Source organism: Nicotiana tabacum, chromosome 11, assembly GCF_000715075.1.
Source record: "Nicotiana tabacum cultivar K326 chromosome 11, ASM71507v2, whole genome shotgun sequence".
Taxonomy (NCBI): domain Eukaryota; kingdom Viridiplantae; phylum Streptophyta; class Magnoliopsida; order Solanales; family Solanaceae; genus Nicotiana; species Nicotiana tabacum.
Window position 1 is genome coordinate 77,982,759 of NC_134090.1, and position 27,109 is coordinate 78,009,867.

The window sequence follows — 27,109 nt, forward strand, 5'->3', positions numbered from 1 at the left end:
TTCCTCTGAATATGATCTAGTGCTAGCATCAATGGAAGAGTGAGTGCCACTTCTTTGCTAGGCATCGAGAGTTCCTTGCACGACATCACCAACTTTGTTTTCTGCTTCAGTTGTTGTAATGAAGGAACCAGATTCTTTTGTATCTAATGGAGGTTCTACTGCATCTTCTTCGTTAGACTCCTTGACTTGACTCATCATATCAGCCTTTCCATTTGCCATATCAATAACTTCTCCAGGAACTTCTGACCGCTCATCGTCTTGATCAATCTTATCATGTGAATCTTTTCCATATAAGTGATGTGATTCATTAAAGATTACATGCATGTTTTCTTCAACACATTGAGTCCTTTTATTGTAGACCTTGTATGCTTTACTTTGTGATGAATATCCAAGAAAGATTCCTTCATCACTTTTGGCATCAAATTTTCCCAACGCTTCCTTACCATTATTGAGGGCGAAACATTTGCAACCAAACATTCTCAAGTGAGTTAGCTTGGGTTTCCTCCCGTTTAGCAATTCATATGGGGTCTTGTTTAAAGGGGACTTGATCATGTACCTGTTTATTAAATAGCAAGCAGTGTTGACTGCCTCCGCCCAAAAAAATTTTGGTACACCACTGTCAATTGGCATCTTCCTTGCCATGTTTTCAAGAGCTCCTATTTTTCCTTTCCACAACACCATTTTTTGGGGGTGTTATGGGAGCTGAAAAATTATGACTTATACCATTTTCAGCAAAGAATTCGTTGAATTTTGCATTATCAAACTCTGTGTCATGATCAGATCTTATGCTTACAACATTATAGCTCATCTTTACTTGAATCTGCTTCAAAGGCAGCAAAAACTAGAAAAGTTTCATCCTTGGTTCTAAGGAACAAGGTACATATGAATATGGAGTAGTCATCAACTATGACAAAAATATACTTCTTTCCTCCTCTACTAGGCACCCTCATAGGTTCACAAAAATCCACATGAAGGAGATCAAGTGGCCTTGAGGTGCTTACTTCCTTTTTTGGCTTGAAGGATGACCTGACTTGCTTTCCTCTTACACATGCATCACACACCTTGTGATCCTTGAACCTTGACAGGCAGCCCACAAACCAGGTCCTTCTTAACCCGCTTGTTCAGCAATGAAAAGCTTGCATGTCCCAATCTTCTATGCCACAACTCAGCATCATCATCAACAACACTCAAATATGTAAGATCCCCACTGGTCAAAGACTCAAAATTAGAAATGTAGATATTTTTGAATCTTTTTGCCATCAGAACCACTTCACCAGTCACAAGATTGGTGATTGTGCAAGTCTTTGATAAGAATTCAACTTTGTTTCCTTTGTCGCAGATTTGAGAGACACTTAGTAGGCTGTATTTCAGGCCATTCACATAGTACACATTCTCAATTGAGTGAGTGAGTGTCTTCCTAACTCTTCTTACTCCTAGAATGTATCCTTTTTTGCTATTGCCAAAGGACACACTCCCACCTTGTAGGGATTTGAGTGAAAGGAAATAATCAGTGCTTCTAGTCATATGCTTAGAGTAGTCATAATCCATATACCAACTTTGGATGCTTCCTTTCACTGCTCCCTGCACAAGGAAATCAGATATTAGACTTAGGAACCCAAATAAGTTTGGGTCCCTTATAGTGAGGAAAATGGCGAATTAAACTTCTTCTTGTCCAGGTATGCATCACACATTTTTTTTATTTGAGGGACCAAATTCCTTAACAGTAGGTACTTTTTCAACAAAAACTTTATTTTTCTGTTGGGACTGAAATCTAGCTTTACAAGATTTTTTAAAGTGTTCAGTGTTACCACAGTAAGCGCAAAGCCAGTTACCAGGGACAGTAACATACTTGCTATGTGGGTTGTAAGTAGCCTTTTCCTTTTGGAGTCTAATTCCCTACCTGTTTCCCCCATTACTTTTAGGAAAATTTTCATAAAGCACTATCTTTTAGTAGTAATTAGCCATCTATAGATACTATTTGATATATTACGGATTACAGATACCTTTTATGTGGTTATAAGATGTATTTAATGTATTTAAGCTATTGTATTCATGAATACAGTAGCAAAAATAGGCGTGAATCAGGGAAATCCAGCTAATCAGTTGTTATATTCGAGTGTATTCGACTGTATTCATGGAGTGAAATATGGGATTACAGCTGGACAGATTCTTGTATTCGACTGTATTCACGGCGTGAAATAGGGGATTACACTATTTTTAAAAGGGAAAGTGAATCAATTAACATAATAGACTCCTAATATAACTCAACAAACTCAATTATAATACACAAATTTTGTATTTTCAGTTATAAAAAAGATTCTCAACCGAAAATACCCCAAAAACATAGCAATCTTCAGAGAAATTATATAATACATATGAATACATAAATTATATTAATTAAAAAAAACTTATGAATACATTCATGGCATATAGCGAGACAATGAATACAATGAAATACATAGAATACAATGGAATACACTGAAATATAATGAGAAAAAAATAGTGAATACAATGAAATACATGGAATACGACGAGATACATTGAATTACAATGAAAAAAAGACAATGAATACAATAAAATACATGAAAATACATTGACATATAAAATACATTGATATATATTAACAGAAAATCATCCTACAATATCCATATCTCAATTTTTTCAATTGGCAGGGACGATATTCACGAGGCTAGTGGAGCCAGCTTATACAACAGTGAGGAACGAGTTTAGGAGGAGAATGGGAAGGAAAACGACAATGACAAGCCTTGACATATATTAACAGGAATAAAAGACCCATCAACAATAACAACATTAGAAGCAGAGACCAAAAACTCATCGTGTTGAAACCCAACAAAGACTCTCCATAACTTTAGTTTGTCAAGCCCGTTGTTTATTATGCTTAAAATGGACTGAAACTTGTAGGGTTGATTTTTAGGGTCGGAGGGTTTGATTTTGGATCCGGAAGTGAAAACATACTGTAGGAATATGCCGTTGCAGTCGTCGAATGCGGGAGCCGGAGCAATTTTTGAAGTGGGCTTTACACAAATCCGGTGGAAGGAGGAGGAGATCGGAAATTTTAATGGGATGGGGGACGAGAATGGGATATATCAAAGTAGAGAGAGAAAGAAAATAGTGTAACTGATTAGCGTATTTAGTGGCTTAAGGCTAGGTGGTAACCAAAATTAAATATTTTTCTATAAACCTTAAAAGGTATCTATAGAATATAATTTTTTAAATGGTATTTATTTAAAATAAATAAGGTATTAACTTTTGCTATAAGAGGTAAAAATTCCTTACTGTTATACATTGCAGTGATTGTATCAGAGGATCAGGTCCACTTTAGAGATTTATCTAGGTCACGTTTAATCCTGCCTAGATCTTTCTGAAGTTGTCTATTTCTTTCAAGTTCAGCACACATACTCAATTTCACTATTTTAAGCTCATTTTCGAGTTTAAGGTGTGCCTCACTTGCCACTTCCTTACATTTTAAAGTGTTTCCAGAACTATTTTCTCTTTTTAATTCTTCTACATTTTCTTTTAGATCCACAACTACTACCAACAAGTCATCTCTCTCATGCTCTACGTTTTCAATTTTCTCAGTTAGAGCATCCTTTTATTTCTTTAAATTCTCAATGCTTTCTTTTAAATCAACCACTACGACTACCAAATCATCTCTCTCATGTTCTACCTCTCCTAGTTCCACAGTTAATACATTTTTATCATTGATAAGATTATGATAAGCATCAATCAGAATATTAGCTAAGTATACAAGATTCTTTTGGGAATAAGACTTCAAATTTCTTTGAACGTCTAGAAATTTTACCTCATCACCATCATCATCTTTTCCCTCGTCAGATTTTGCCATTAGGGCAAAAATAGAGTCATATTCAGCTGATTCGATTTCAACCTCCATCATAGAGGTGTCCCTTTGTTCATCATTTCCCTCATATTCACTGGAGGAGTCATACCATGCATCAAGAGCTTGTATCACAATATTGTCAGCAATATCTTTTCTATTGAATTTTCTGTCAAGAACAGGGTTCCTCTTGGTTGTTTTGTCTGTGTTGTACTTGTACTAGTCTTGCTTGTGAAGAGGACAATCTTTAATGAAATGTCCTGGTTTCCCGTATTTATGACACAAGTCATAGCCTTTTGATCTGCTTGAGCTGCCCTTTTCAGAATGTCTCTATTTCTACGAACCATTTTCTGAAATCTCCTTGTCAAATAGGCCATGTCACCATCCTCACCACTTGAATCATTATTGTCTACCTTGAGGACCAGGTTCTTTTCCCTTTTGGGTTCTCTTATTTCATGGTCCTTCATTTTCTTCATTTCATAGGTCTTCAAATTTCCAATGAGTTCGTCAATGGTCAGCTTTTGCAAATCTTTTGCTTCTGTGGTAGCATTGACTTTGCTTTCCTAAGAACCGAGTAATACACTGAGTATTTTCCTGATAAGTTTGTTCCTTGGAATGACCTCTCCTATAGAGTGGAGCCCATTGACGATGGAGGTGAATCGAGTATACATGTCCTGAATGGACTCATCATCCTTCATCCTGAAGAGTTCATACCCAGTAGTAAACATGTCGATCTTTGACTGCTTGACTTGAGTTGTTCCTTCATGTGTAGTTTGGAGAGCCTCCCAAATCTCCTTGGCAGATTGACAAGCAGAAATTCTATTATACTTATCTGGTCCAATACCACAGACGAGGATCTTCTTTGCTCAATAGTTTTTCTCTATAGATTTGTGATCGACATCATTATACTTCTTCCCCGTCTTTGGAACTATCACTGCTGGCTCGCCAATGGTCTTCATGGGGACGAAGGGTCCATCGCAGATGACATCCCAAAGCTCTGAATTTTCATCCATGATAAAATCATGCATCCTTGTCTTCCACCATCCGTCGTATTGTCCATTGAATCTTGGTGTTTTGTAGGTTGATTGACCTTCTTCAAAGTTTGGTGGAACAGTCATGTGGATCCTTTCTAGGTGTTAGCCTTATAGAAATAATCTGCTTTGATACCAATTGATGTAAACTTAGAGTAAAACTGTATAAAGAACCTGGTTCTCTATCAGTTCCCACAGAACATACACATACAACAGTAAGTAAATGACACAACAGTATTTTACATGAAAAACTCCCAACTCACGAGATTAAAAACCACGACCTACACTTGTACGATTTCAACTTCACTAACCGAGCAAACTTTAGATTATAACCTATTGTAATATATGAATTAACCTCTTAATCCCTCACCTACTTGTAATAACTCTATTACAAAGCTCAAACTTTGACTAACTCTAGCCAAACACAAACACAAAGTTTATGGTTTTACAAACAATGTCCTACAGAATGCTTCTAATTAAGTTGAGTAGGAATTATAAGTACACAACACTATCAAATATACAACAATACTAAGGACATGTGATAAACTCAGTGTTGGGATCTGGTCCTTCGTTCTGTTGCTACTTTGTTCTTCAAGCCTTTTAGTCAATTGAAAAGCGACATCACACTTGAGAGAGACTTAATGATTTAGGGTTTGCAAGTGGTGTATTTACCTTGCCTCATGTTGGTAATATATAAGTGAGGTCATTGGGATGATGTATGCAATTATCTGGTACAAGACATGCTCCATAAAATGATTATTGCATTGTTGCCTGTGCAGAGAAACAATGCATCGACTTTAACAGTTGTAGGGAATTGACTTATACTATCACCAGAGAAACGGATGGCCCTCTATTCCCTTTGTCGTTTATTTGACTGAACATGTTGGAACTCGTGCCAGACATGAGGCATGTTGTTCTTGAGCACTTTGAGGATGTGTATTGGGTTCCCAATCTGGTTCTCATATGAAGTTTGTTAGATCATCAAAATACAAAAAGGCACATAACTTTAACAACTATGTTCTTTTAGGAAAATTTACCTGCCATAGTTAATTCTAAGAGTTATGTATGAATTATAAGTACTTTTAAATTCAATTACTTTTCATAGTTACAATGAATTTTCAATTAACCCATCATAGCTATACCAAATATATAGAGTTATTTCACTATATAAATCTTTTCCCTCAACCCCCTCTCTCTTTTCCCTCAACCCTCTCTCCTTTTTCCCCATCTCTTCTCCCTCGGCCAGCCGTTGTCCAACTCGGTCTCCGCCATCAACCACTCTATCTCCCTCCTTCTTCTGGTTCTTCACCATCACAGAAGAGAGAGACGGGTGGAGACAGCAAAACCACTACTCCCTTCACTGCAAATCACACTTAAATACTGTCGCTACCCACTGTCAGATACAGATCTGAAAGCACGAAGTTGCGATCAATCCATTACTGGCGACAAAATAATGGAGGAGGAAGATCGGAGGCGTCACCTGATCTGGATTTGATGGAGATGTTGGAATCCATGGCTTCTTCTCCTTCTTTATATCTCACATCTGAATACATTCGTCTGGCCAAAAACTTATTCCTCTACTACTGCTTTTCACGCCGGAAAAAGGAGCCGTCTCTTTCTTCTCCATTACCTTTCATGTCAGAAAATTATTGTATAAATACAGTGTGTTTTGTATCTCGTTGGAGATCTAAAGTGTATTTTGTATTTCGTCAGAGATCTAAATTGTGTTTTGTATTTTCGCCTAAAATCCGACGAGATTTGATTGTATTCTTTATCTTTTTAGTGTAAATACAGTGTATTTAAAAATGATTTGAATGTATGCTTCATTTTTTGTGTGTAAATACAGTGGTATTTTGTATTTCGTTGGAGATCCGATCGGGTTTGATTATACTCTTCCCTTTTAAATACAGTATATTTTGCATTTTCGCCGGAGATTTGATCGAATTTGATTGTATTCTTTATTTCATCACTTTTTAGTGTAACATTCAAATACAGTCGAATATGTTCAACCTTGCGACATCAAATAATGGGGAATACAACTTAACACTGTATTCAAATACACTCAAATACACACGAAAAAAATACAGCTGAACAGTATATTCAAATACACTCAAATACAACAAATTATCTAAAATTAGCTACGAAATGTAAATACATAAAATATATCTACGAATTGTTAAAAGCTCTTAAGAAGTAGTGGTTTATGTAAGTTCCTCTTTTTTAACTATATTTTTTACGCTACCATACACTTTCGGAGTTTGTGATCTTTTTTCTTCTCTCTCTTTCCTTTTTTTTCCCCGGTCTTTGTTTTTCTTGCTTATGTGATTTTAACAAGTTAAGATGCACTATTATTTACTTCTGATTTATAATGATTCTAAAGTTGTCATGACTTTCTAATTTGCCTTGGGTATTTATAAGTACATTTAAAAAAAACTAAAAAGGAGTAAGTAAAAACAATGATTAAGAGGTTGTTTGAATTGGCTTTTAAGCCGGTCAAATCAGTTAAAGAGCGCTTAAATTAAGTTAAAAACTGCTTAAAACAAGCTAAAAGCAATAAGAGGGTGTTTGGATTGGCTTAAAAGTTAGTCAAATCAGCTTAAAACACTATTTAACTGGTTGGAGTGTTTGGTAACTTTAAAAACAGCGTTTAAACCCAAACAAGCTAAAAAGCAACAAGTTAGGGAATCCCAACTTTTTTTGTAGCTTAAGAGCTAGTTGGGTTTGACAATATAATTTACTCTTTAATCCTTATTAGTCTTTTATTTTCCCAAATATTCCTTCAAAGCCAAAAGCCAAACGTTCTTTTCCTTCTTTCTCCCTCCACCGTTTCCATTTTTGTCAACCATTTCTAATGCCATTTCCATGTCATATCCTATTTTCATATCTATTGCTTTTCCAAATTCTTTAATTTTTATGCCCTGATTTTATTTTCATGATTCCTTGTCACGTAAATAATCAGAACCACATTTTTATTTTACTCCTCCTTGTTTTATAGTATATTTACTAATAATTATTTTCTTGAAAATCTTTGTATTTTGAATGGTTGCGTTTCTTTTATATTGTCAAACAAACAATATCATAACTGTTTGCCTAGTACACAGACTAAAATACAAAAATATTCGAAAAAGTTGAAACAAATATATAGCCCTAAAGATACTAACTTCAAATGAAAAATTATCTAAACATAAATAAATTTTTCTAAATTTTTTAAAGGAAATTCTCCAAAAATAACATACTTTACAGCTTTAAGGATATTTCAGTCATTTTAACAGAAAAAGTGCTTACGAGCACTTATTTACCAAACACTTCAACAACTCTTTTTTCAGCTTAAATATTTTTATCCAAACACGTAACTGCTTATTTGTAAAATAAGTTCTAACACTTAAAAAGTGCTTTTAACTATATTGCTTAAAAGTCAATTTTTTTAAGTCAATCCAAACGGTCTCTAAGTTGGGCAACCCCAACTTATTATTTTTTTTTTCCGGTTTAAAAGCTATTTTTGCTAAAAAAAACACTTCTTTTAGTCAATCCAAATGGGCTCTAAGCCCATAAAAATAAAATAATGAAAAATTTGATTACTCACTTTCAATAGAGCGACTTCGACTTATAATGATCACCAACAAAAAGAATTTAATTTTTTAATTTTGTCAAATATACAACAATAAAATAACTATGACTCAGTCCCAAACAAAGTTGGTAGACAATATGAATCCTCACTTTTTTCTTTAAACTCAAACTCATATAACCAAAATAAAATAAGAGTTTGTAGTGAATATATATATATATATATATATATATATATATATATATATATATATATATATATATATATATAAAAGAAAAAATAGTAAAATTTAAAGGCTATTCCTAACTAGTAAGTATCACCTATATGGATCTTTTTCTTCCATTGTGTCCTATCTTTAGCTAAATATACATTGATTTCAAAAAAGAATTATCGATTTTTCCAGATAACTTCTTTTCATGTAATTTTAGGTCTACCTCGTCTCCTTTAAACACCGCCATTCATCATAATTTCCCACCTATGGACCGGTACATCTGTAGGGCAACGCAACACATGACTAAATCATCTCAGGCGACCTTCTCTCATTTTATCCTCAACGCATGCTACTTGTAGATTTTGGCGAAGGTGATCTTTTTTTATTGTATCTAATTTTATTTGAGCGCACATCTATCATAGTTCATATCTCTGCTCACTCATCTTTATCAATTTCAAGCAATACAACTCAAATCTTTATCAAAAAACGTCAACCAAAAAGTCAATCCGGACCTACTTTTCGGAACCTAACAAAAGTTAGAAATCCCGATTACCCATTTGAGTACGAGTCCAAATATACAAGTTTCACTCCAAATCCAACTCCGAATCACGGTTCAAATATCAAATATTCATTCTCCAAAACTTCTCACAAAACCCCCAATTTTCTCCCTTAGATTTTATCAACAAAAAATCAAAATCAATGATAGAATCATGAATAATAATCAAATCCAAGTCAAAAATGCTTATCCAATCCAAATGGGTGAAAATCGCCTAAAAAATTACCCCAATCCAAGCTTCTAATCTCAAAATATGATAAAATAAGCCAAACAGTCAAAATTAACACATTGCCTAGCGATTCTCGTTTATGCAAACTCCAATTTGCATGTACCAGCTCGCTTTTGCGACAAAAAGCTCTCTTCTGCGAGTCCCACTAAGAACCCCGACTTTCACACCTGTGCACCCAACTCATATCTACGGCTTCACAGGTGTGATCAAATCCCGCATAAGCTCACTCCGCAGGTGCCACCGACCCTGCACATTTGTGCACTTCCAGCCCCAGGCCGTCATTCTCAAATGCACACTGCTCCATCGTATTTGCAAACCTTTTGTCCACATATTCGATGCACCAACACCAGACCTGCCAACTAGCTCCAAAATAATCTGGAATTCATTCGAAACACATCCGAAGCCCTAGGGACCCCGTCCAATTATACCAACCAGTCTCAAAATATAATTAGACCTACTCGAGGTCTCAAATCACACATGGCAACATTAAAACTACAAATTGTACCTCAATTCAAGCTTAATGAACTAATCAACTTTCAACTTTCAAAACTCATGCCGAACCACGTTTTACCAACTCGAAATAACCCAAAATTTTACACACAAGTCTGAAATGATATAACGAACCTATTTCCAGTCCCTGAACAACAATCTTACCTCGATAACCTTAAAATCAACTCCCAGTCAAACCTATGAACCTTCCATACCTTCAAATTTTCAACTTTCGCCAATTTGAGCCAAATCAATCTAGGAACCTCCTAATCCAAATCCAGACATACACCTAAGTCCAAAATTACTACATGAACTTATTGGAATAATAAAATCACCAATCCGAGATCGTTTATACAAAAGTCAAACTTTGGTCAACTCTTATAACTTAAGCTTCCAACCATGGAACTAAGTGTTCCAATTCATTCCAAAACCTACCTGAAACCAAATCAAACATCCCTGCAAGTCACCTAATAATAAATACATATACGGGGAGCATCAAATAGGAGAACACGACTCAAATACACAAAAAGACTGGCCGAGTCGTTACATCAGTCCTGCCTCTATTCACAATAATAAAATGGAATTGGAGGAAATATATAACAGAATAAAACTGCTAGAATTCTTAGAGACGTTTAAGTTGTGAAGAGTTTTCCTAACGAATAATCACTCTAACTTATGAAAAGCCTTCTCAAGATTAATTTTTAAAAATCATGTTAGTATTCTTTTTCTTTATTTTCTTGAAATAAGTGATATACTCTGGTAGAATGATGATATTATCGGCAACTCTTCTGCTAAAAAAGAAGCTGGCTTGGCTTTGTTCAGTGATGGAAGGAAGAAAAAGTTTGATTTTATTTACAATAATTTTAATGACAACCTTGTACATGGTGTTACTGAGTCTAATGAGTCTGTAATTCTTGAGGATAAAAGTACTGTCACATTTGGGAATAAGATACAGGAAAGTAATGTTCATTTTAGGATCCATCTTGTAGGACTCAACAACAGAGTTGCAGAAATTGGTGACATTGTTACCCTCAATTGATAGTATTTTTGGAAGAAGAATGAATGCAGGCCATAAGGATCGGGGGACTTGAGAGGTTTAAAGGAGTTAAAAAACTGGATCCTAATGGAGCATCTAGTATTGAACTTATTGAGTCTCAATTACTCCATCAATCTCTGAGTAAAAAAGAAAGTTATTCCTATGAAAATTAACTTCGTAAATTTCAGTTAAAGAGCAGAGACTTGATGTAAATGATGTGATGAGGAGACAGATTAACTATATTAGACTCGTGGATTTTGATATTAAAAAAAAAAGAATGAAGAAAATAATCGCGCTTGTTTACCTTTCTTTTCCTCGATCAGATAACAATGCCTAAGAGAATAAACAATCACGCACTTACTCATTTGATGTGCATATTAGGTGCAGTTGTAGGCAAGATTTTTGATGTGGAAGACCATATGTAAATAACTTTCCAAATAGAAATCTGCTAATTGCTACAAGTACAATTTGCTAGGGGGCCAAAATTACCTTTTAAAAAGGTTTGGGGTTTCAAACTTGAAGATGACAAAGAAAGAGAAAAGAAGGAAAGTGAAGAAAAAAGAAAGTACCGTTTTGCGTCGTCGTTAGATGTACTTTAACAACTCTTGCAGTGCGGCAACGCCGCAACAAGGAAGTATTGACATTCTAATTCCACCGTTACATTCGCCGGCGCCGTCACTCCTCCAGCCGTTCTCAGCTCGTAACAACTCCACCGCCCGCCCACACCGACGGTTACCGTATTTAAAAGGTACAATTCTCCTATTCGGCATCATTCACAGGTGTACGCCAATTTGTGCGAGTGCGAACTAAACTGAATAGTTTAGGGGATTTAACTTATTTGCAACTCATGATCGTCCTTCAAATGCTAAAAGTCGTCCGTCGGAAGCTAAATTCACAATATTTTCTCGTTCTTTTACAAAATATGTACAGCTAAATGTGTCTCTGTTCGCCGGATACTGTTTCTTGACTGTACGCGGTTACCAATATACTTGTAACATGCAGCTGCTTAGCGCGCGCTTGTGTGTGTGTGTTTCTTTTGAAGGATATGTTGCTTAACATGTGTGTTTCCGTTATAATACTCAAAACTAATGCACTTCTGGTTATGGGGATCAAAGCGTTGTTGGTTGGTTGATTGAATGCACTTCTGGTGCTCTACGACCTAAAATCGGGACGAAGTAGCAAATTATGTACACAGTATTGATTTCAGGAATATTGTGAATTGCTTGCTTTTGAATTGTCATGCATCTGCAACCTTGTGTACTAAATGTGATAAGTTTCTGAAAATTTAATGCTATTATTGCCTATTAGCTCAAGGAATTAGCAAGTTAGTTGTGATGTTTGCGAGAAACTGTAATTCTGTTTTCTTATCAGATGGAAGGTGTAGATGCATCCAATTTGGATTTGGAAAAGGTGGGACCACAAGGTAATGTTGCAGAAGTGGATGGTTTTAGATGCAGTGTTGACGAGCTAGTCATGAAAGTCGATAAGGTACATATCATTTCTTGAACAAAAGTGAGAACCTCTATCTTTTGCGATTCTCATATCTCTCTATTTCTTCCTGTTTTCTACGTAGGATAAGTAATCATGATATTCAGTGTCTTTTACTCTTTTGTTTATTTGTTTGTGGTACCTGAGACATTGTTGCTTACTTTCATTTCTCCTTGTCTGTCCACTATTATGCCTCCTGCTGAGATATTCTTTGGGCGTGGTAGCAGGGAATGTATTGACTCTGAGTAAAATTCTCAGCTCATCAACCATGTAAAGAAAATGGACCTCGGGCCCTAACTCGACCCCAAAAGATAGCTTATGAGGTGAGGATTGCCTAAGACCATATAAGGAGATCAATTCCACATCCCACAATCGATGTGGGATAACTTACAGCTCACGAATTTGCTAGAATTTCAGAGTCATTCATACTCTATTATGTATTGATGGAGTGTCATATTTATGATGTATAAAGTTATGTAAGCTTGAAGAGCCTTTGAAGGTGTTTATTTTTATCAAAGGGAGTCTTAAATGACTAGGCATTTAAAAATAAGTTTATTGAATATGGTTTGACATCAAGACCTCTTCCAAGGCTTGTTATGTGGGTTCTATAAGTTACTAACACAATAGAATCAATTCAAAGCTTTATTTTATGGAAAGGACACAAAGTAAAAAAATAGTAAGTGAGAACAATAAGCTGCTTTTTACAACAGTTCTTGTTGTTGGTGCACATAAATGGTACTTATCTAGAAGTCATAGCCCATGATCCCTCTGTAATGTTCTTAGTAAAAAACATGCCTTTACAAACTTCTAATTACCTCCAATATTTGCAAAACTTTGGCTTTCATGAATTCTCTAGTTCATTCTTTTGACAACCGTGTCTACTGAAAATCATTAGCAGATAATAATTCTGCCACTGCTACTATTTAAGTTTTGCTTAGAATCCCTGCAGCTTTAGATCATCCAATGGTGCATCAATAACTTTAGCTTCTTGTATAAAAACACTTTCCATAATATTTTTTGTGAGTTAAGTGTTAACTGCTAGTTGCTGCAACTTTCAGCTTGAACAAAGAGTGAATGAAGTTGAGAAGTTCTACTTGAACGCAAGCATAAAGCAACCAAACACTTCAAAGAATACTTCTTCAGGGAAGTACAAAGATAAGGAGAAACATGTTCCTGGCTTTAAGAAGCTACAACTAGAAGCATCACGTGGAGAGGCCGCTGCGGCTAAGAGGATGCAGGAGCTTATGCGCCAGTTTGGCACAATTTTGCGCCAGGCAATACTTAATATCTGCAGTTCCCATTCTATCGATAACTTTTGAGGTCTTGATTGATACCTCATACTAATAGTATGTTTCTGTTCTTTATTGTGCCAGATCACTCAGCACAAATGGGCTTGGCCTTTTATGCAGCCAGTTGATGTTGAAGGACTTGGGTTGCATGACTATTATGAGGTAAAACTTTCTGGTTCTGTTTTTTTTTAAGCTTAAAAGCCTTTTTGATTCTTTTCTACAATATGAATTTCTCAGTTAATGTTCTTACCCACATAAGTTAAAAGCCTTTTTGATTCTTTCTACAATATGGGTCTATCGGAAACAACCTCTTTACCTTACAAAGATAGGGGGTAAGGTTTGCGTATACCCCACCCTCTTCATTCCCTACTTGTGGGATCATACTGGGTATATTTTTATTGTTGTTGTTGTTGTTGTTGTTGTGCTTACTTTGCTAGGCAAAGCTTTAAATTTAATGCTGGGGATGGGGGAATTTCTCTTGGAAGTCTCGGACATGGTTCTAACTTATCTTACCTGCTTTTTGTACATGTCTCTATAATTTCTGGATCCATTTATGGCAATAATTACATTTCTTTTTAAGGTTTACAATGCAGTTGAATTGATTTTCTGCCTTTCAGATTATTGATAGGCCCATGGACTTCAGTACAATAAAGAACCAAATGGAGGCCAGGGATGGTGCCGGGTATAAGCATGTCAGAGAGATTTTTGCTGATGTTAGACTGGTGTTCAAGAATGCAATGAAGTACAATGATGAAAAGAGTGATGTTCATCGAATGGCGAAAACATTATTGGAAAAATTTGAGGAGAAATGGTTGCAACTTCTGCCAAAAGTTACTGAGGAGGTAACTATTACTTTGGACATTAGTTCTTTGTTATGCCTCCCTTTAATTTCGTAATATCATGATCTTTGTATTGCAATATTCCAAATTCTTATCTGTAAATGTTGCATGATCATCTCTTAACTCTATCCATTTATTTTCAGGAAAAAAGACGAGAAGAGGAGGAAGCAGAAGTTCAATTGAATATGCAGCTTGCTCAGGAGGCCGCTCATGCCAAATTGGCGAGGGATCTGTGCAACGAGGTAAAAGAAACCTACTCTTGAAGCTTAACTTTGGCTCAAAACTAGTGATGGTTCAGTAATTCCCTCAAATCTTGCTTTAAGCTTTGAAAATTCATAACGATTTCCTCTATCTCTCTTTTGAGCTTGATCTGGCCTATGAATTTTCGAGTCTGAAATTACCCAACTTTGTCACAGCTTTATGAAGTTGATACACACTTGGAGGAACTCAGAGAGATGGTGGTCACAAGATGCAGGTTTGGCTCAATGACTCAGATTCAAATCTATAATTGCTACCTTTTATCTGCTCTATTTGTTTTCTCTTTTTAAGGATTGCTGCCTCCTGACTTCTTTCCCAGGATTTGAGGTTTTGTCTGGAATGATAGCTTCAACAATTAATCTTGTTACATATGGCAGACCCTAAAAAGAAAACCTGGTAGAAGGTTTCTTGCATATAATTTCGAATTATCATTTCATGATTAGGTGTCTCTTCTATTTAATACAAACTGATTAAGTGGCTCTTATTTTTGAAAATTTCAACTTAAGCCAACTCATGTTCCCATACATGCCAAATAGGCCAAATACCTAGATAGCCCCTTGTAGTTAGCACGATTTGTCAAGTAGACACTTTAACTTTGTGAGTGTCCAATTAAACACCTCTTCCCGACAGAAATATATGTAATAAAAACCTCATGCTGACATGGAAAAATATGTGCTTTTCACTTACATTTGAGTGCGTGAATAACTTAGAATTATTCGTTCTTTTTTTTTTTTTTGGGGGGGGGGGGTCATTTCTGTGGTAAAAAATTCGTTATGGAGAATAAAAGTTAGCTTGAGGGGTGTCAAGGACAAGATATTTCACCCACACAGTGATGAATAAAATTAAGCGTTTTCGTAAGGATTGAACAAGCTCTTCTAGTATAAACTAGGACTAGAAACAACAAAGATTAAACAAAAGAAAACCCAGCATAATAAAAGAAAATGAGAAGAAAAGTTCACTTTTTCCATGATGAGAAATTGTGGAAGCCATTAAGGCTTTTCAAAATAATAAGAAATACCAACATAATAAAAGCCATGGATGTGACGTTTTGAAACATTACGGAAACGTCAATACCGTTAGGACTATTAATTAGTCAGTTGATTTTGTCAAGAGAATAATGTTTAAATCTCATAATTATATTGGCATTCAACAATCAGATTCATTTTGACAAAATTGAATTCAAAGTTATACAAATTATTTGTTATAAAATATTTCATACAATAATGGGTCATTATTCCATATTTGTAACCGTTAGACCGTTACTCACTCATTATAACCACTTGATTCCATTCACCTCTCTCTCTATATATATATATGCACATTCTTTCCTTTTGTGAGGTATACAGAAAATATACTTTCCTTTCCTTCTGCTAGATTTTCTACCAAGAATGAATCTTTGTTAGTTTCTGCTCCTAGTTTTATTCTAGAAGAGCTTGTTGAATCCCGGGGATACACCCAAACCGGGTAAAATTATCCTTAAGGACAGTGTCTTTGACATGCCTCAAGCTTTGTGAATTCCCTACAAATTTTGTGATCAAGGCAATTTCAACCACCTCCTTCCTCCTTCAATGAGAACCTTCTTCTTCCTCACTTTTATGAGAAGAAGCTGCCAGAAAAACTGAAAAGAAGCTGGCAGTGGGGTGAGTGCAGGGGATGTGAAATGAGAAAGAAGTGCTCTGGAAACTCGTACAACCATACATCTTTGAAGGATTCACTAATTTCATATTCAAAACCTGCATTTTAGACTAGCAGCTTGCAGACATTTATCCCCTGGTAGATGTTTGTATTTGTCTTCTTCTTTATGCATTAAAAATTGCATTTACGAAAAAAATTAACCCTCAATTCAGCATCCTAATTGGGGAGTGTAGATTAGAATGGGGTGGGGGAAGGGAAGGGGGGAACTATTTTCTGTTTTCTTTTCAATGTTGTATTCCTTTTTCCTTAAAAAGTTACATGTAGCAGTCAATGATTGGTTCATTAGACGCGTCACCGCAAGGGTGTTTCACTTGCTTGGTCTTATGGACACAGGTGTTCACAAAACACGCTTTTGTCGCGCAAAAATATTCAGATGGTCAGTAATTAAGTCGAAGTGTTTAAGTGACAAGTGCCAACTTTAAGGGGCTATCTAGGTATTTAGCCTTTCAACAATGAAGATAAGCATTGAGTTACCTCATCATTGAAAGTAGATGAGTTGCATGAGTACAAGGCTACATCTAAAATTTACTGCTAAAAGCTAGTGTGAGCAAGGTTACTATCAGGGGCAAACTGAATCGATGATTCCGGAAACAGATAACAGTCTTATGTTCTGGATAAGAGTCCCTTGAGCCAGCCATAGTTCTCAACACCTCACCCTGCCATCGGTGATAGCATCACGCAGAGGAAAAATATTGGTAAAAGTCTTTAAGCTGAAGATCCAGTATAGTTTGTTATAAAACTCCATTGGGAGTAGCTACGTAACAAGTACTCAGTTAGAACATGAGATTCCCAAACTTGGAAACCAATAAGAGGTATACCTGTCTCATTTTAGAAAAAATGGTTAATTTTTCCCAGATATATCCAGTATGAGTGAGACACGGTCACCTTGACTTGTTTGCTATCCAGTGGGCCAAGTTGCTTATATTCTGGACTAACTAAATTTGAATTTCATTTGAAATCTTGAACTTTTCTGGGTATGCAAGTATAGAAGCTCCTGAAATTGACAGATGGAAATAGATGCAGTAATTTTATGATAAGTGCATTCCTCATTAATTTCGAAACCATACAAGCCTGGCCAGCCTATTATGCGTGGCCAAAACCAAGGCAAGCATGGCAATCGTCTCCCTTGCAGTATTATCAATAATCTTTCCTTCTTTAGCCATCTAAACTGATCCTTTGATGCCAGGGGCTTCTCTAGTGCAGGTTCCTTTTCGCCTTTGTTGCTCCACTAGTACTTTCGTGGAAACTTCCTGGGAGATGTGAAGTACAACAATTGTTTGAATCTCGTTTAAAGCTGACACTGATAAATTCGTATTAATTTGTGAATTGGGCTTAGGTTAATCTTCTTGTGCCAACTGATTGTTTCTGACTGCACATGATATAGTTCTCCTCGGTCAACTTGGATATGTTTCTCTTGGTGCTGAACTTACAATAGGTAGTTTTGGGCTGGCAACAGAATTTGCAGATCAACAGCTTGAATGACTTGTTGAGATGGGATTCTGATTGATTCTTTTTATCTTGTTTGAGTACTGTTTCATCTTTGAGGCCAATTGCTAACTTAACTTTCTGGTAAAGAGTGAACCCCTCTTCCAATTTGAATGTTGGTTTAAATTCACCTTTTCGTTGTCTTTTTCTTGGTCAGTAGAAAGGTTCTAGCATCTCTTTTTTATTAGCATTGGGTTGATCTTACCAACTTATCTGTCTCTCTATCTTGAATTCATGAGATGTTTGGTGCTGGATGTCTGTTCTACATAACCTCCAAAATGGAAAGAAAGACATTTCGTCTTTAGGCACAATTCATCTGGAGTGCTCTCTTCATGCTCAAATCTTTTTCTGTACACTGGTTTCCTTGTGTGGCCAAGTTTAACATTTTGTTTTTTCCCTCGTGTATGGCAACTTCAGAAAAATATCAATAGAGGAGAAGAGAAATCTAGGAATAGCTCTCACGAAGTTATCTCCTGAAGATCTTAGTAAGGCGCTGGAGATAGTAGCGCAAAATAATCCACTATTTCCAGCCTCGGCAGAAGAGGTGGAACTTGACATTGATGCTCAGGTTTTCACGAGACTTTAATCATATCCCCTTTTCAAGAATCTTATATACGGCTCTTGCATATTTTAAAAAGTTCTTTTTGTGGTTTCTGCAGAGTGAATTGACATTGTGGAGGCTAAAATTTTTCGTCAAGGATGCATTAGAAGTTCAGGGCAAGATTACAAGCAAAGGTGACAACAGTAACTCGGTCAATCTAGCTGTTACAAATCCTAATATCAGTGCTGCCTCCAAAAGAAAAAAGGAGATTTGTGATGCTCTTGTGAAGAATGCCAAGAAACGAAATAAAAAGCCCTCTAAATGAATTTGTCTATGAAATGGCTGCAACATGGGTATGCAGTTCATATGTGTCATCAGGAACGGTTTATTTGACTAATCTTCGTTGAATCTAAAAGTTTTTGACAATTTTCCAGACCCGGGAGGAGAAAAGGATTGGTGTTTGATAGGTCGAAGTAACCAATGTTTGATAGGTCAAATTAACCAAATCTCTCAATGTTCAGCTTAAACGCTCTCCACTTTACAGGAAAATGGCACCAAGTAAATAATTTTGGGGAAAAAAAAACAGATGTATTTTTCTCTTACTCCTAGTTGCAAAATAGTCTTAAACAATAAAGCAAGACAGATTTAACATCCGAAGTTGAACTGGGACAATCCTTTTGAAAAGAGGAATTTACATAGAATACAATCTTTTTAAGACTTGATTAAAATTCCTACAACTACACATCAATTAGTTTGTTTAGTAATTGCTAGTCCGCAACTCCGTATAACATAAAAAGTACTCGTACGAAGCGTTAAAAATCCAAAATTAAGGGGGTCAAATATGAGACTCTGAAAACCGTGGTACTGATTTGTAAATTCATATATTTCAAATACAACAACGAACAACCACTCCCTCGCTCTAAACCCTTGTCGTCACTGCTCGTTTCACTACTAAACCTCAATCCTCCGGCGGCGGCGTTGTTTTCCATTCAGAAATGAAAGAGAAGAAATTGATAGCCTTAGGGTTCGAGGGTTCCGCCAACAAAATCGGCGTAGGAGTAGTAGCACTCGATGGCACAATCCTCTCAAATCCACGGCACACTTACATTACGCCGCCGGGCCACGGTTTTCTCCCGCGTGAAACCGCGCAGCACCACCACCAACACGTGCTACCCTTAATAAAATCCGCCCTAGAAACCGCCGGAGTAACTCCGGACGAAATAGACTGTCTCTGCTATACGAAAGGCCCCGGCATGGGTGCGCCGCTGCAGGTTGCGGCGGTGGTAGTGCGCGTGTTATCTCAGCTGTGGAAGAAACCTATCGTTGGGGTAAACCATTGTGTGGCCCATATTGAAATGGGTCGGATTGTAACCGGGGCTGATGATCCGGTTGTGTTGTATGTGAGTGGGGGAAATACTCAGGTTATTGCGTATAGTGAGGGAAGGTATAGGATTTTCGGGGAGACGATTGATATTGCTGTGGGGAATTGCTTGGATAGGTTTGCTAGGGTTCTTACTCTGTCCAATGATCCTAGCCCTGGGTACAACATTGAACAGGTTAGTTTAGCTACTTTGTAGTAGAAAGTATTTTTTTCGGTTCCATCAGAGGCGGATGTAGTGTATAACTTACGGGTTCAACTGAACCCATAACTTTCGATGCGGAGTCAAAATTTGTATGTAAAAATTTACTAAAATTGCAAAAATAGTAGATATGAACCCATATTATAATGGGTTCAATGTTAAAAATATTAAAATTGAACCCATATAATTTAAATCCTGGATCCGCCTCTGGGTTCCATTGCTTAAATTTGGACTTGGCTTCGTTTGTTTTATGAAAAATCAAATCTTTATTCAGAAACTAAGTTAAGCTGGACTTCTAAATATTAAAAATATGTATAACAACAGTTAAGGAAATCTTGGTCAAAGAAAAGTTATCGTACACAGTCTAAATAGTGACTGTTAAAAACAGATGGGGTGCAAGGTGTATTTTGACTAGTTTTGTGATTCTTTGTTAGTTGTTATTCTTAATTTAGGTTAATGTACTGAGAATCTTATTGCATTTATTGGTATAAGCTATTGAATGAATACCATACTTTTCACGAATCACGAGTAAAGGTTATGATCATGTTAAACCCTGCTTAGGAGATGCGAACAAGGTAAAGAGATTTTGTGGGTTGGGCAGAGAGAGGATGAATGGTAACATTAAGAAGCCCGAGGACAAAGTTTGTCCTTTTCAAGGGCTAGGGTTGTGCACTTTTTAATAGATGTTTTGATAATATGCCTGGGTATTGGTGTACTTTATTGCTGCTTATCTTAGCCACCTCTTAGTTGTCATGTTTTCCTGCATATTTTACCATGTGTTCTCTCCCTTAGCTCTTAAAGTAGCTTTGGAGAATCTGGACTTCCAGCTCTCTAATCTAGTCTGCTTGTTTGTCACCCATTTTACCAATTTCACCACATCTACTTCCTTCCGTTACAATTTTAGAAATTTAGTGTACTGTTCATTATTTTAATTTGGTCAACCAGCTAGCTGACTAAATAAAGGTATGTTTTAACCAACTTAAGATAGAAATGGGACATTACCGAGAAGGGAAGGCTGCTCTGACTAATATGTTTAATTTGATTAGGAGGGGGTGCATGATAATTAAGGTCCCTGTGGATTGCATCTGATTCATGACGGGTTGGGGTCGGGTTTGATAAACAGGGATCTTGTTAGTGTATTCTGTCTTTCCTATACATTATGCTCTTCTTTATCCTTTTGTATCTTTCTTCAGTGTCCTACTTTGCCTCTACCGTTTTATTCATTATTTTCTTGTTTTGTGATATTGGATTTGCTTCAGATTACAGCTGGCTATACCTGATCTTTTTTGGGAAATTGACACCTATATACAACTCTAAAGAGCAATTGGCAGCCATTTAGCCAACTATTGGCATTGGCGCCTATAGCCCAAAATATTGGCAACATCTAAATCCTATATGCGACTGGTGGTGGAATGACGTAGTCCAAGGTAAAGTGGAGGCGAAGAAGGTAGCATACGCGAAGTTGGCAGGGAGTACAAGCGAGCAGGAAAGGAGAGCGAATAGAAAGAGGTACAAGGTGGCAAGGAAGGAGGCAAAGCTGGCGGTCACGGAGGCTAAGAATGCAGCGTTTGGCTGCCTATACGAGGAATTGGGGGAGAAAGGCGGGGACAGGAAGTTGTTTCGGTTGGCTAAAGCGAGGGAGAGGAAGGCCCGGGATCTGGACCAAGTAAGGTGCATCAAAGACGAGGATGGTAGAGTATTGATGGGAGAGTCCCAGATTGAGCAGAGATGGCAGACGTACTTCTATGGTCTTCTGAACAAGGAGGGGGACCGGGATATAGCGCTAGGGGACTTGGGGCATTCGGAAAGTCTCCGAGATTTTAGGTATTGCAGGCGCATTAAGGTGGAGGAGGTCGTGGGGGTTTTGCGCAAGATGAGTAGGGGTAGAGCGACCGGGCTTGATGAAATCCCGGTTGAGTTTTGGAAGTGTGTGGGTAGAGCAGGATTGGAGTGGTTGACTGGGTTGTTCAATGTAATTTTTAGGACGAAGAGGATACCGGAGGAGTGGAGGTCAAGTACAGTGGTACCGTTGTACAAGAACAAAGGTGATATCCAGTGTTGTAACAATTATAGGGGTATCAAGTTACTTAGCCATACCATGAAAGTCTGGGAGAGGGTGGTGGAGGTGAGGGTGAGGAAGACGACGTCTATATCCGACAATCAGTTTGGGTTCATGCCGGGTCGCTCCACTACTGAAGCTATCCACCTTATTAGGAAGTTGGTGGAACAGTACAAGGATAGGAAGAAGAATCTGCACATGGTGTTTATTGACTTGGAGAAAGCGTATGACAAGGTCCCTAGGGAGGTGCTTTGGAGATGTCTTGAGGCAAAGGGCGTGCCGGTAGCCTACATAAGAGCAATCAAGGACATGTACGATGGAGCTAAGACTAAAGTTAGAACTGTGGGAGGCGACTTGGAGCATTTTCCGGTTGTTATGGGATTACACCAAGGCTCTGCGCTTAGCCCGTTCTTATTTGCCTTGGTGATGGATGCATTGACACACCATATTCAAGGGGGTGTGCCATGGTATATGTTATTTGCTGATGACATAGTACTTATTGATGAGACGAGGGTCGGTGTTGACGAGAGATTGGAGGTTTGGAGACAGACCCTCGAGTCTAAGGGTTTCAAATTGAGCAGGTCTAAGACAGAGTACCTGGAGTGCAAGTTTAGCGCTGAGTCGAGGGAAGTAGGCAGGGACGTGAGGCTTGGATCACAGGTCATCCCCAAGAGAGATAGCTTCAAGTATCTTGGGTCGATGATCCAGGGGGACGAAGAGATCGACGAGGATGTCACTCACCGTATATGGGCGGGCTGGATGAGATGGAGGCTTGCATCGGGAGTCTTGTGTGACAAGAAAGTACCACCGTTACTCAAAGGTAAGTTTTATAGAGCTGTGGTTAGACCAGCCATGTTGTATGGGGCAGAGTGTTGGCCGGTTAAGAACTCCCATATCCAGAGGATGAAAGTAACAGAGATGAGTATGTTGAGGTGGATGTGCGGCCACACTAGGATAGACAAGATTAGGAATGATGATATTCGGAAGAAGGTGGGCGTGACACCTGTGGATGACAAGATGCGGGAAGCGAGGCTCAGATGGTTCGGGCATGTGCGGAGGAGAAGCCTTGATGCTCCGGTGAGGAGGTGTGAGCAGTTAGCCGTGGTGGGTACGAGAAGAGGTAGAGGGAGGCCTAAGAAGTATTGAGGAGAGGTGATCAGGCAGGACATGGTACGACTGCAAATTTCTGAGGACATGACCCTTGATAGGAAGGTTTGGAGGTCAAGCATTAGGGTTGTAGGTTAGGGGGGAGTAGAGCTTTGCGTACTTCATACCGGGGGTGAGGCGGGGTTGGATTAGGGTTGATCTTAGATAGTTTGCAGTTTATGTTGAATTCACACTATCCTTGCTGTTTATCTTAGCCCCGGGCCTTAGTTACTGGTTACTGTTATTGCATGTCATTTATCTTTTGGTTGTTATGCTTCTGTTACTATTATGGTTTCTACCGGAGTTACTAATGAATTGTCTCCTTCTCTTTTTCTTTTTTCTGAGCCGAGGGTCTATCGGAAACAGCCTCTTTGCCCTATCAGGGTAGGGGTAAGGTCTACGTACACATTACCTTCACCAGACCCCACTTTATGGGATTTTATTGGGTAGTTGTTGTTGTTGTTGTATCTAAATCCTATATGCAATGTGATATACACACATGTATAAATGGTGATATACGCAAAATCACCAAATAGAGACCTCTTTGTGAATCTCACACCGTCGACCACTACCACTCTACGGTCTCACACTGGCTGAGCTTTCATTTTTAGTCACAAAAGCCACCATTGCTTCTCATCAGCCAAAAACCCAAACACGTTTTCCCCGTCGTTCTTTAATTCACCCCAAAACGATAATCTTCAACTGTTATATCACCATTACCCTCCCCACCACCAAACCCATTACTGAACCAAAGGATATATAATCTCTGGTAGGGATCGAAAAGCAAAAGGAACAGGATCATCCATTCATTATTCATCCCACTGATTTTCGTGTTTGATTTGCTATAATCTGTACCCTAAACCGTGAGAGAGGAGATGACTAAGAGAGGTGGAGAGGCGGTTATGGGGAGAGAGAATAAATTGGGAAGTAGGGTTTAGGGGATGGGACTATATTTTGCCAATTATTTTACTTAAAAAGCTAATATGGCCGACGAGGTGCCAACAACTAGACATTGGGTTAATTTATACCATTAACTGAGACTAGTTGTCATACAGTGCCAAATTCTCATCTTTTTTGCCTTGTATGTTATAGACTTGTAGTTTTCATGTATTTTTGAGTGTTTTACATCTCAGTATTAAAGTTTTGTAAGGAAGGGTAAAGTGATTTAGGTGAAGCAAAATACTAGTGATGGATGATATAGTTTTTACACACTTTAGTAGAGCTTGTTAACACCATCTTATAATTGACGCCTTCCATAAGTTATTCACATAATTTATTATCTGCTGACTTTTTAAATCTGTATTCGTAAATGTAGCTGGTTCATGCTTTTATCTATTATGATAGCACAAGATGTTAGAGGAATTAATCAGAGATCTCATATTTGTTTTCCTTCCCATCAGCTTGCAAAGAAGGGGGAAAAGTTCATTGAACTTCCATATGTTGTAAAGGGAATGGATGTATCATTCAGTGGAATACTGAGCTACATTGAAGCCACTGCAGAGGAGAAGCTGAAAAATAATGAGTGCACACCAGCAGACCTTTGTTTCTCTTTGCAGGTTAATATTTCAGATTTTGACTTCTTATCTTCAATCATTTATGCCGCGTCAGACTCCAAAATCTGAAAAGAAAACGTTTTGATTACCTTTTCTTTTGTTTGCAATTCTTTTAGGAAACTCTGTTTGCGATGCTTGTAGAGATTACAGAACGAGCAATGGCTCATTGTGATAAGAAAAATGTGCTAATTGTTGGTGGTGTAGGATGCAATGAGCGCTTGCAACAGATGATGCAAATAATGTGCTCTGAGAGGGGCGGCAAGTTGTTTGCAACTGATGACAGGTACTGCATTGACAATGGAGCAATGATTGCTTATACTGGTCTCCTAGAGTATGCAAATGGTGCATCGACTCCGATGGAGGAATCAACATTCACACAGCGATTTAGAACCGATGAGGTCCTTGCAACTTGGAGAGAGAAGGAATCAGCAAAAGTCTGAATAACAGCTGGGTATATTGAGGTATCTTCACTCTGTTTTCTTGGTTTTCTGATTACATTTGAAAGTGACATAGTCTCTGAAGTCTTGGATTTTATTTCATGAAGTTACATTTATTGAGACTAGAAACAACCCAAGCAAATTTGTGTCTTTAATTCAAGGTGCACTTGTTTTATATGGATAAGAACTGGCAAGATTAATACTTATAAGAGAAATGAAATTTTTGTGTAGGATAAGTTTATCCATTGACAAAGGAGACCGAGGTGCCATTGAACACAGTCCAGGGAAAGCATCTATCTATAGTGATAGTGATCCATCATCTTGACTTGAATCTCCTCCATATCTATTTCCTACCCGCTTGTAGCGGTTAGTTAGGCCAGCTAGTTAGAACCTCTCCGCCAATTCTAGATTCTGATTGGACTATGGAGGATCGATATAGACAGGGAAGATTGTTCTTCCACAGCTGGCTTGTTAACTATGATCTCTTGAAGGTTTCATTCTTTTACGCTTTCCCAGCCAACAACCTGCTAACCCTAAGCTTGAAAGCACCTTGGTCACAACTAGGTTCCTATTCAATTGTTCTATTTGGGATGGAAAGAAAAAGATCTGCCTTATGTGGAAAGAATCTCCCAAAAGCACAGGATGGGCCTTCGCTTCCTTTACGTCATCCACCACCTTGTCCTATCCATTCTCCCCAAATCTCTACTCGTAATTTGAAGAAGACGCTATTGTTGGGACTCCTGATTCCAAATGTTTGACCTTTAACCTATCCTATCTGGTGCAACTACTCATGTAGTTCGTCCTACTGTAACTCAAACTAAAAATAGTAAAAATTCTCATGGTTCTTTCTTATGATGAGAATGTATTTTAGTCTTAATCATCGGAGGCATCGACTTATAGAACTTGGAGCATATAGTAATGTATTTCTTGTTTAAGCACATATTTAGATAGATCCTTTTTCCTCTAGAAGAGTTGTTTTCTTCTTATTCGTGCTTGCCGTACATTTTGATCAATAGTCATTAAGATGCCATAGTTGTGAGAGGTATTATGTATGTGTTAGGAATACAGAGGTTGCTTTGTTCAATGTTCAAGATCGTACGTTTCCTGTTAATAAATATTTTTCCTTCTAGCATAGTATATTTTTCACTTTATTTCATTGAGGCTGTTCTAAATTCTATTAAGTCTTTGTTGTATTAAGCAATTGTACAGTTCGGCACTGCTGAATTGAACTCTCTGAAGGTCTTTGTGCTTTCCCTTTATAGGCCTATATTTACATGTTCTAACGAATTTTGCATATTTTGTCTATGGCAGGTGAAGATGTAAATCTTATTTGGTATCTTCAGTTTGTTACACTTTCATGGTCAATCCGTGTGATTGTATTGTACTCTATTTATCTGCCCATGGCGGCTTATAATGGTCCATCCATGTCAACTGTAAGTCGTACATGAACAGTTTGTGTACTAGTTACACATTTCCAGAAGATTATTGTAATATATTGTTATACATTCTTAATACTGGAATTGCCACTACTTTGGGCCCTTTGAAAGCTTATGATCTGCTTGCAGCCTGAGTGCTTGGCCGATTCTTGAGCCAAGGGCGTTATAGCTCTTGAAGCTTTGGAGCTTGTTGTTTGACCCAAAAGATATTGAAACCTTTTTTATTAAATCAATTAAAGAAGATGAAGGGGTAACTCCAGATCTATAAACTAATTAGAAAATAATGCATAAGACAAGATAGAGGTAACCAATCTTATTGATGCTTTTCAT

The 27,109-nt window shown here is 37.5% G+C and overlaps 3 protein-coding genes across 3 annotated transcripts; 2 read left to right on the forward strand and 1 right to left on the reverse strand.

Annotated features, from left to right (window-relative positions):
- Window positions 1–646: 646 nt before the first annotated feature.
- On the reverse strand, window positions 647–4,584 carry LOC142165908 (uncharacterized). The gene is made up of 5 exons (XM_075224295.1): window positions 4,477–4,584; window positions 4,071–4,419; window positions 3,824–3,981; window positions 1,099–1,581; window positions 647–820 (listed from the first exon to the last, which is right to left on the reverse strand). Exons 1-5 carry the CDS (start codon window positions 4,582–4,584, stop codon window positions 647–649), a joined length of 1,272 nt encoding a protein of 423 aa, XP_075080396.1.
- A 6,798-nt stretch (window positions 4,585–11,382) lies between these two features.
- On the forward strand, window positions 11,383–18,994 carry LOC107828504 (transcription factor GTE6). The gene is made up of 9 exons (XM_016655836.2): window positions 11,383–11,721; window positions 12,345–12,461; window positions 13,520–13,735; window positions 13,835–13,912; window positions 14,368–14,592; window positions 14,733–14,831; window positions 15,006–15,064; window positions 18,445–18,595; window positions 18,687–18,994. The coding sequence occupies exons 2-9, from the start codon at window positions 12,345–12,347 to the stop codon at window positions 18,891–18,893; spliced, it is 1,152 nt and encodes a 383-aa protein (XP_016511322.2). The 5' UTR covers window positions 11,383–11,721; the 3' UTR covers window positions 18,894–18,994.
- A 466-nt stretch (window positions 18,995–19,460) lies between these two features.
- On the forward strand, window positions 19,461–26,886 carry LOC107785293 (uncharacterized). The gene is made up of 4 exons (XM_075225208.1): window positions 19,461–20,124; window positions 24,754–24,909; window positions 25,023–25,367; window positions 26,655–26,886. Exons 1-3 carry the CDS (start codon window positions 19,564–19,566, stop codon window positions 25,344–25,346), a joined length of 1,041 nt encoding a protein of 346 aa, XP_075081309.1. The 5' UTR covers window positions 19,461–19,563; the 3' UTR covers window positions 25,347–25,367; window positions 26,655–26,886.
- The last annotated feature ends 223 nt before the right edge of the window (window positions 26,887–27,109 follow it).

Coding starts and splice junctions, on each gene's coding strand:
- LOC107785293 (XM_075225208.1), top strand. CDS start 19,564: ATGAAAGAGAAGAAATTGATAGCCTTAGGGTTCGAGGGTTCCGCCAAC. Junction 20,125..24,753: donor CTGGGTACAACATTGAACAG/GTTAGTTTAGCT, acceptor CCTTCCCATCAG/CTTGCAAAGAAGGGGGAAAA. Junction 24,910..25,022: donor ACCTTTGTTTCTCTTTGCAG/GTTAATATTTCA, acceptor CAATTCTTTTAG/GAAACTCTGTTTGCGATGCT.
- LOC142165908 (XM_075224295.1), bottom strand. CDS start 4,584: ATGTTTACTACTGGGTATGAACTCTTCAGGATGAAGGATGATGAGTCC. Junction 4,420..4,476: donor GGCTCCACTCTATAGGAGAG/GTCATTCCAAGG, acceptor CTCGGTTCTTAG/GAAAGCAAAGTCAATGCTAC. Junction 1,582..3,823: donor AAGATGATGATGGTGATGAG/GTAAAATTTCTA, acceptor TTCCTTGTGCAG/GGAGCAGTGAAAGGAAGCAT.
- LOC107828504 (XM_016655836.2), top strand. CDS start 12,345: ATGGAAGGTGTAGATGCATCCAATTTGGATTTGGAAAAGGTGGGACCA. Junction 12,462..13,519: donor TAGTCATGAAAGTCGATAAG/GTACATATCATT, acceptor TGCAACTTTCAG/CTTGAACAAAGAGTGAATGA. Junction 14,832..15,005: donor CGAGGGATCTGTGCAACGAG/GTAAAAGAAACC, acceptor ACTTTGTCACAG/CTTTATGAAGTTGATACACA.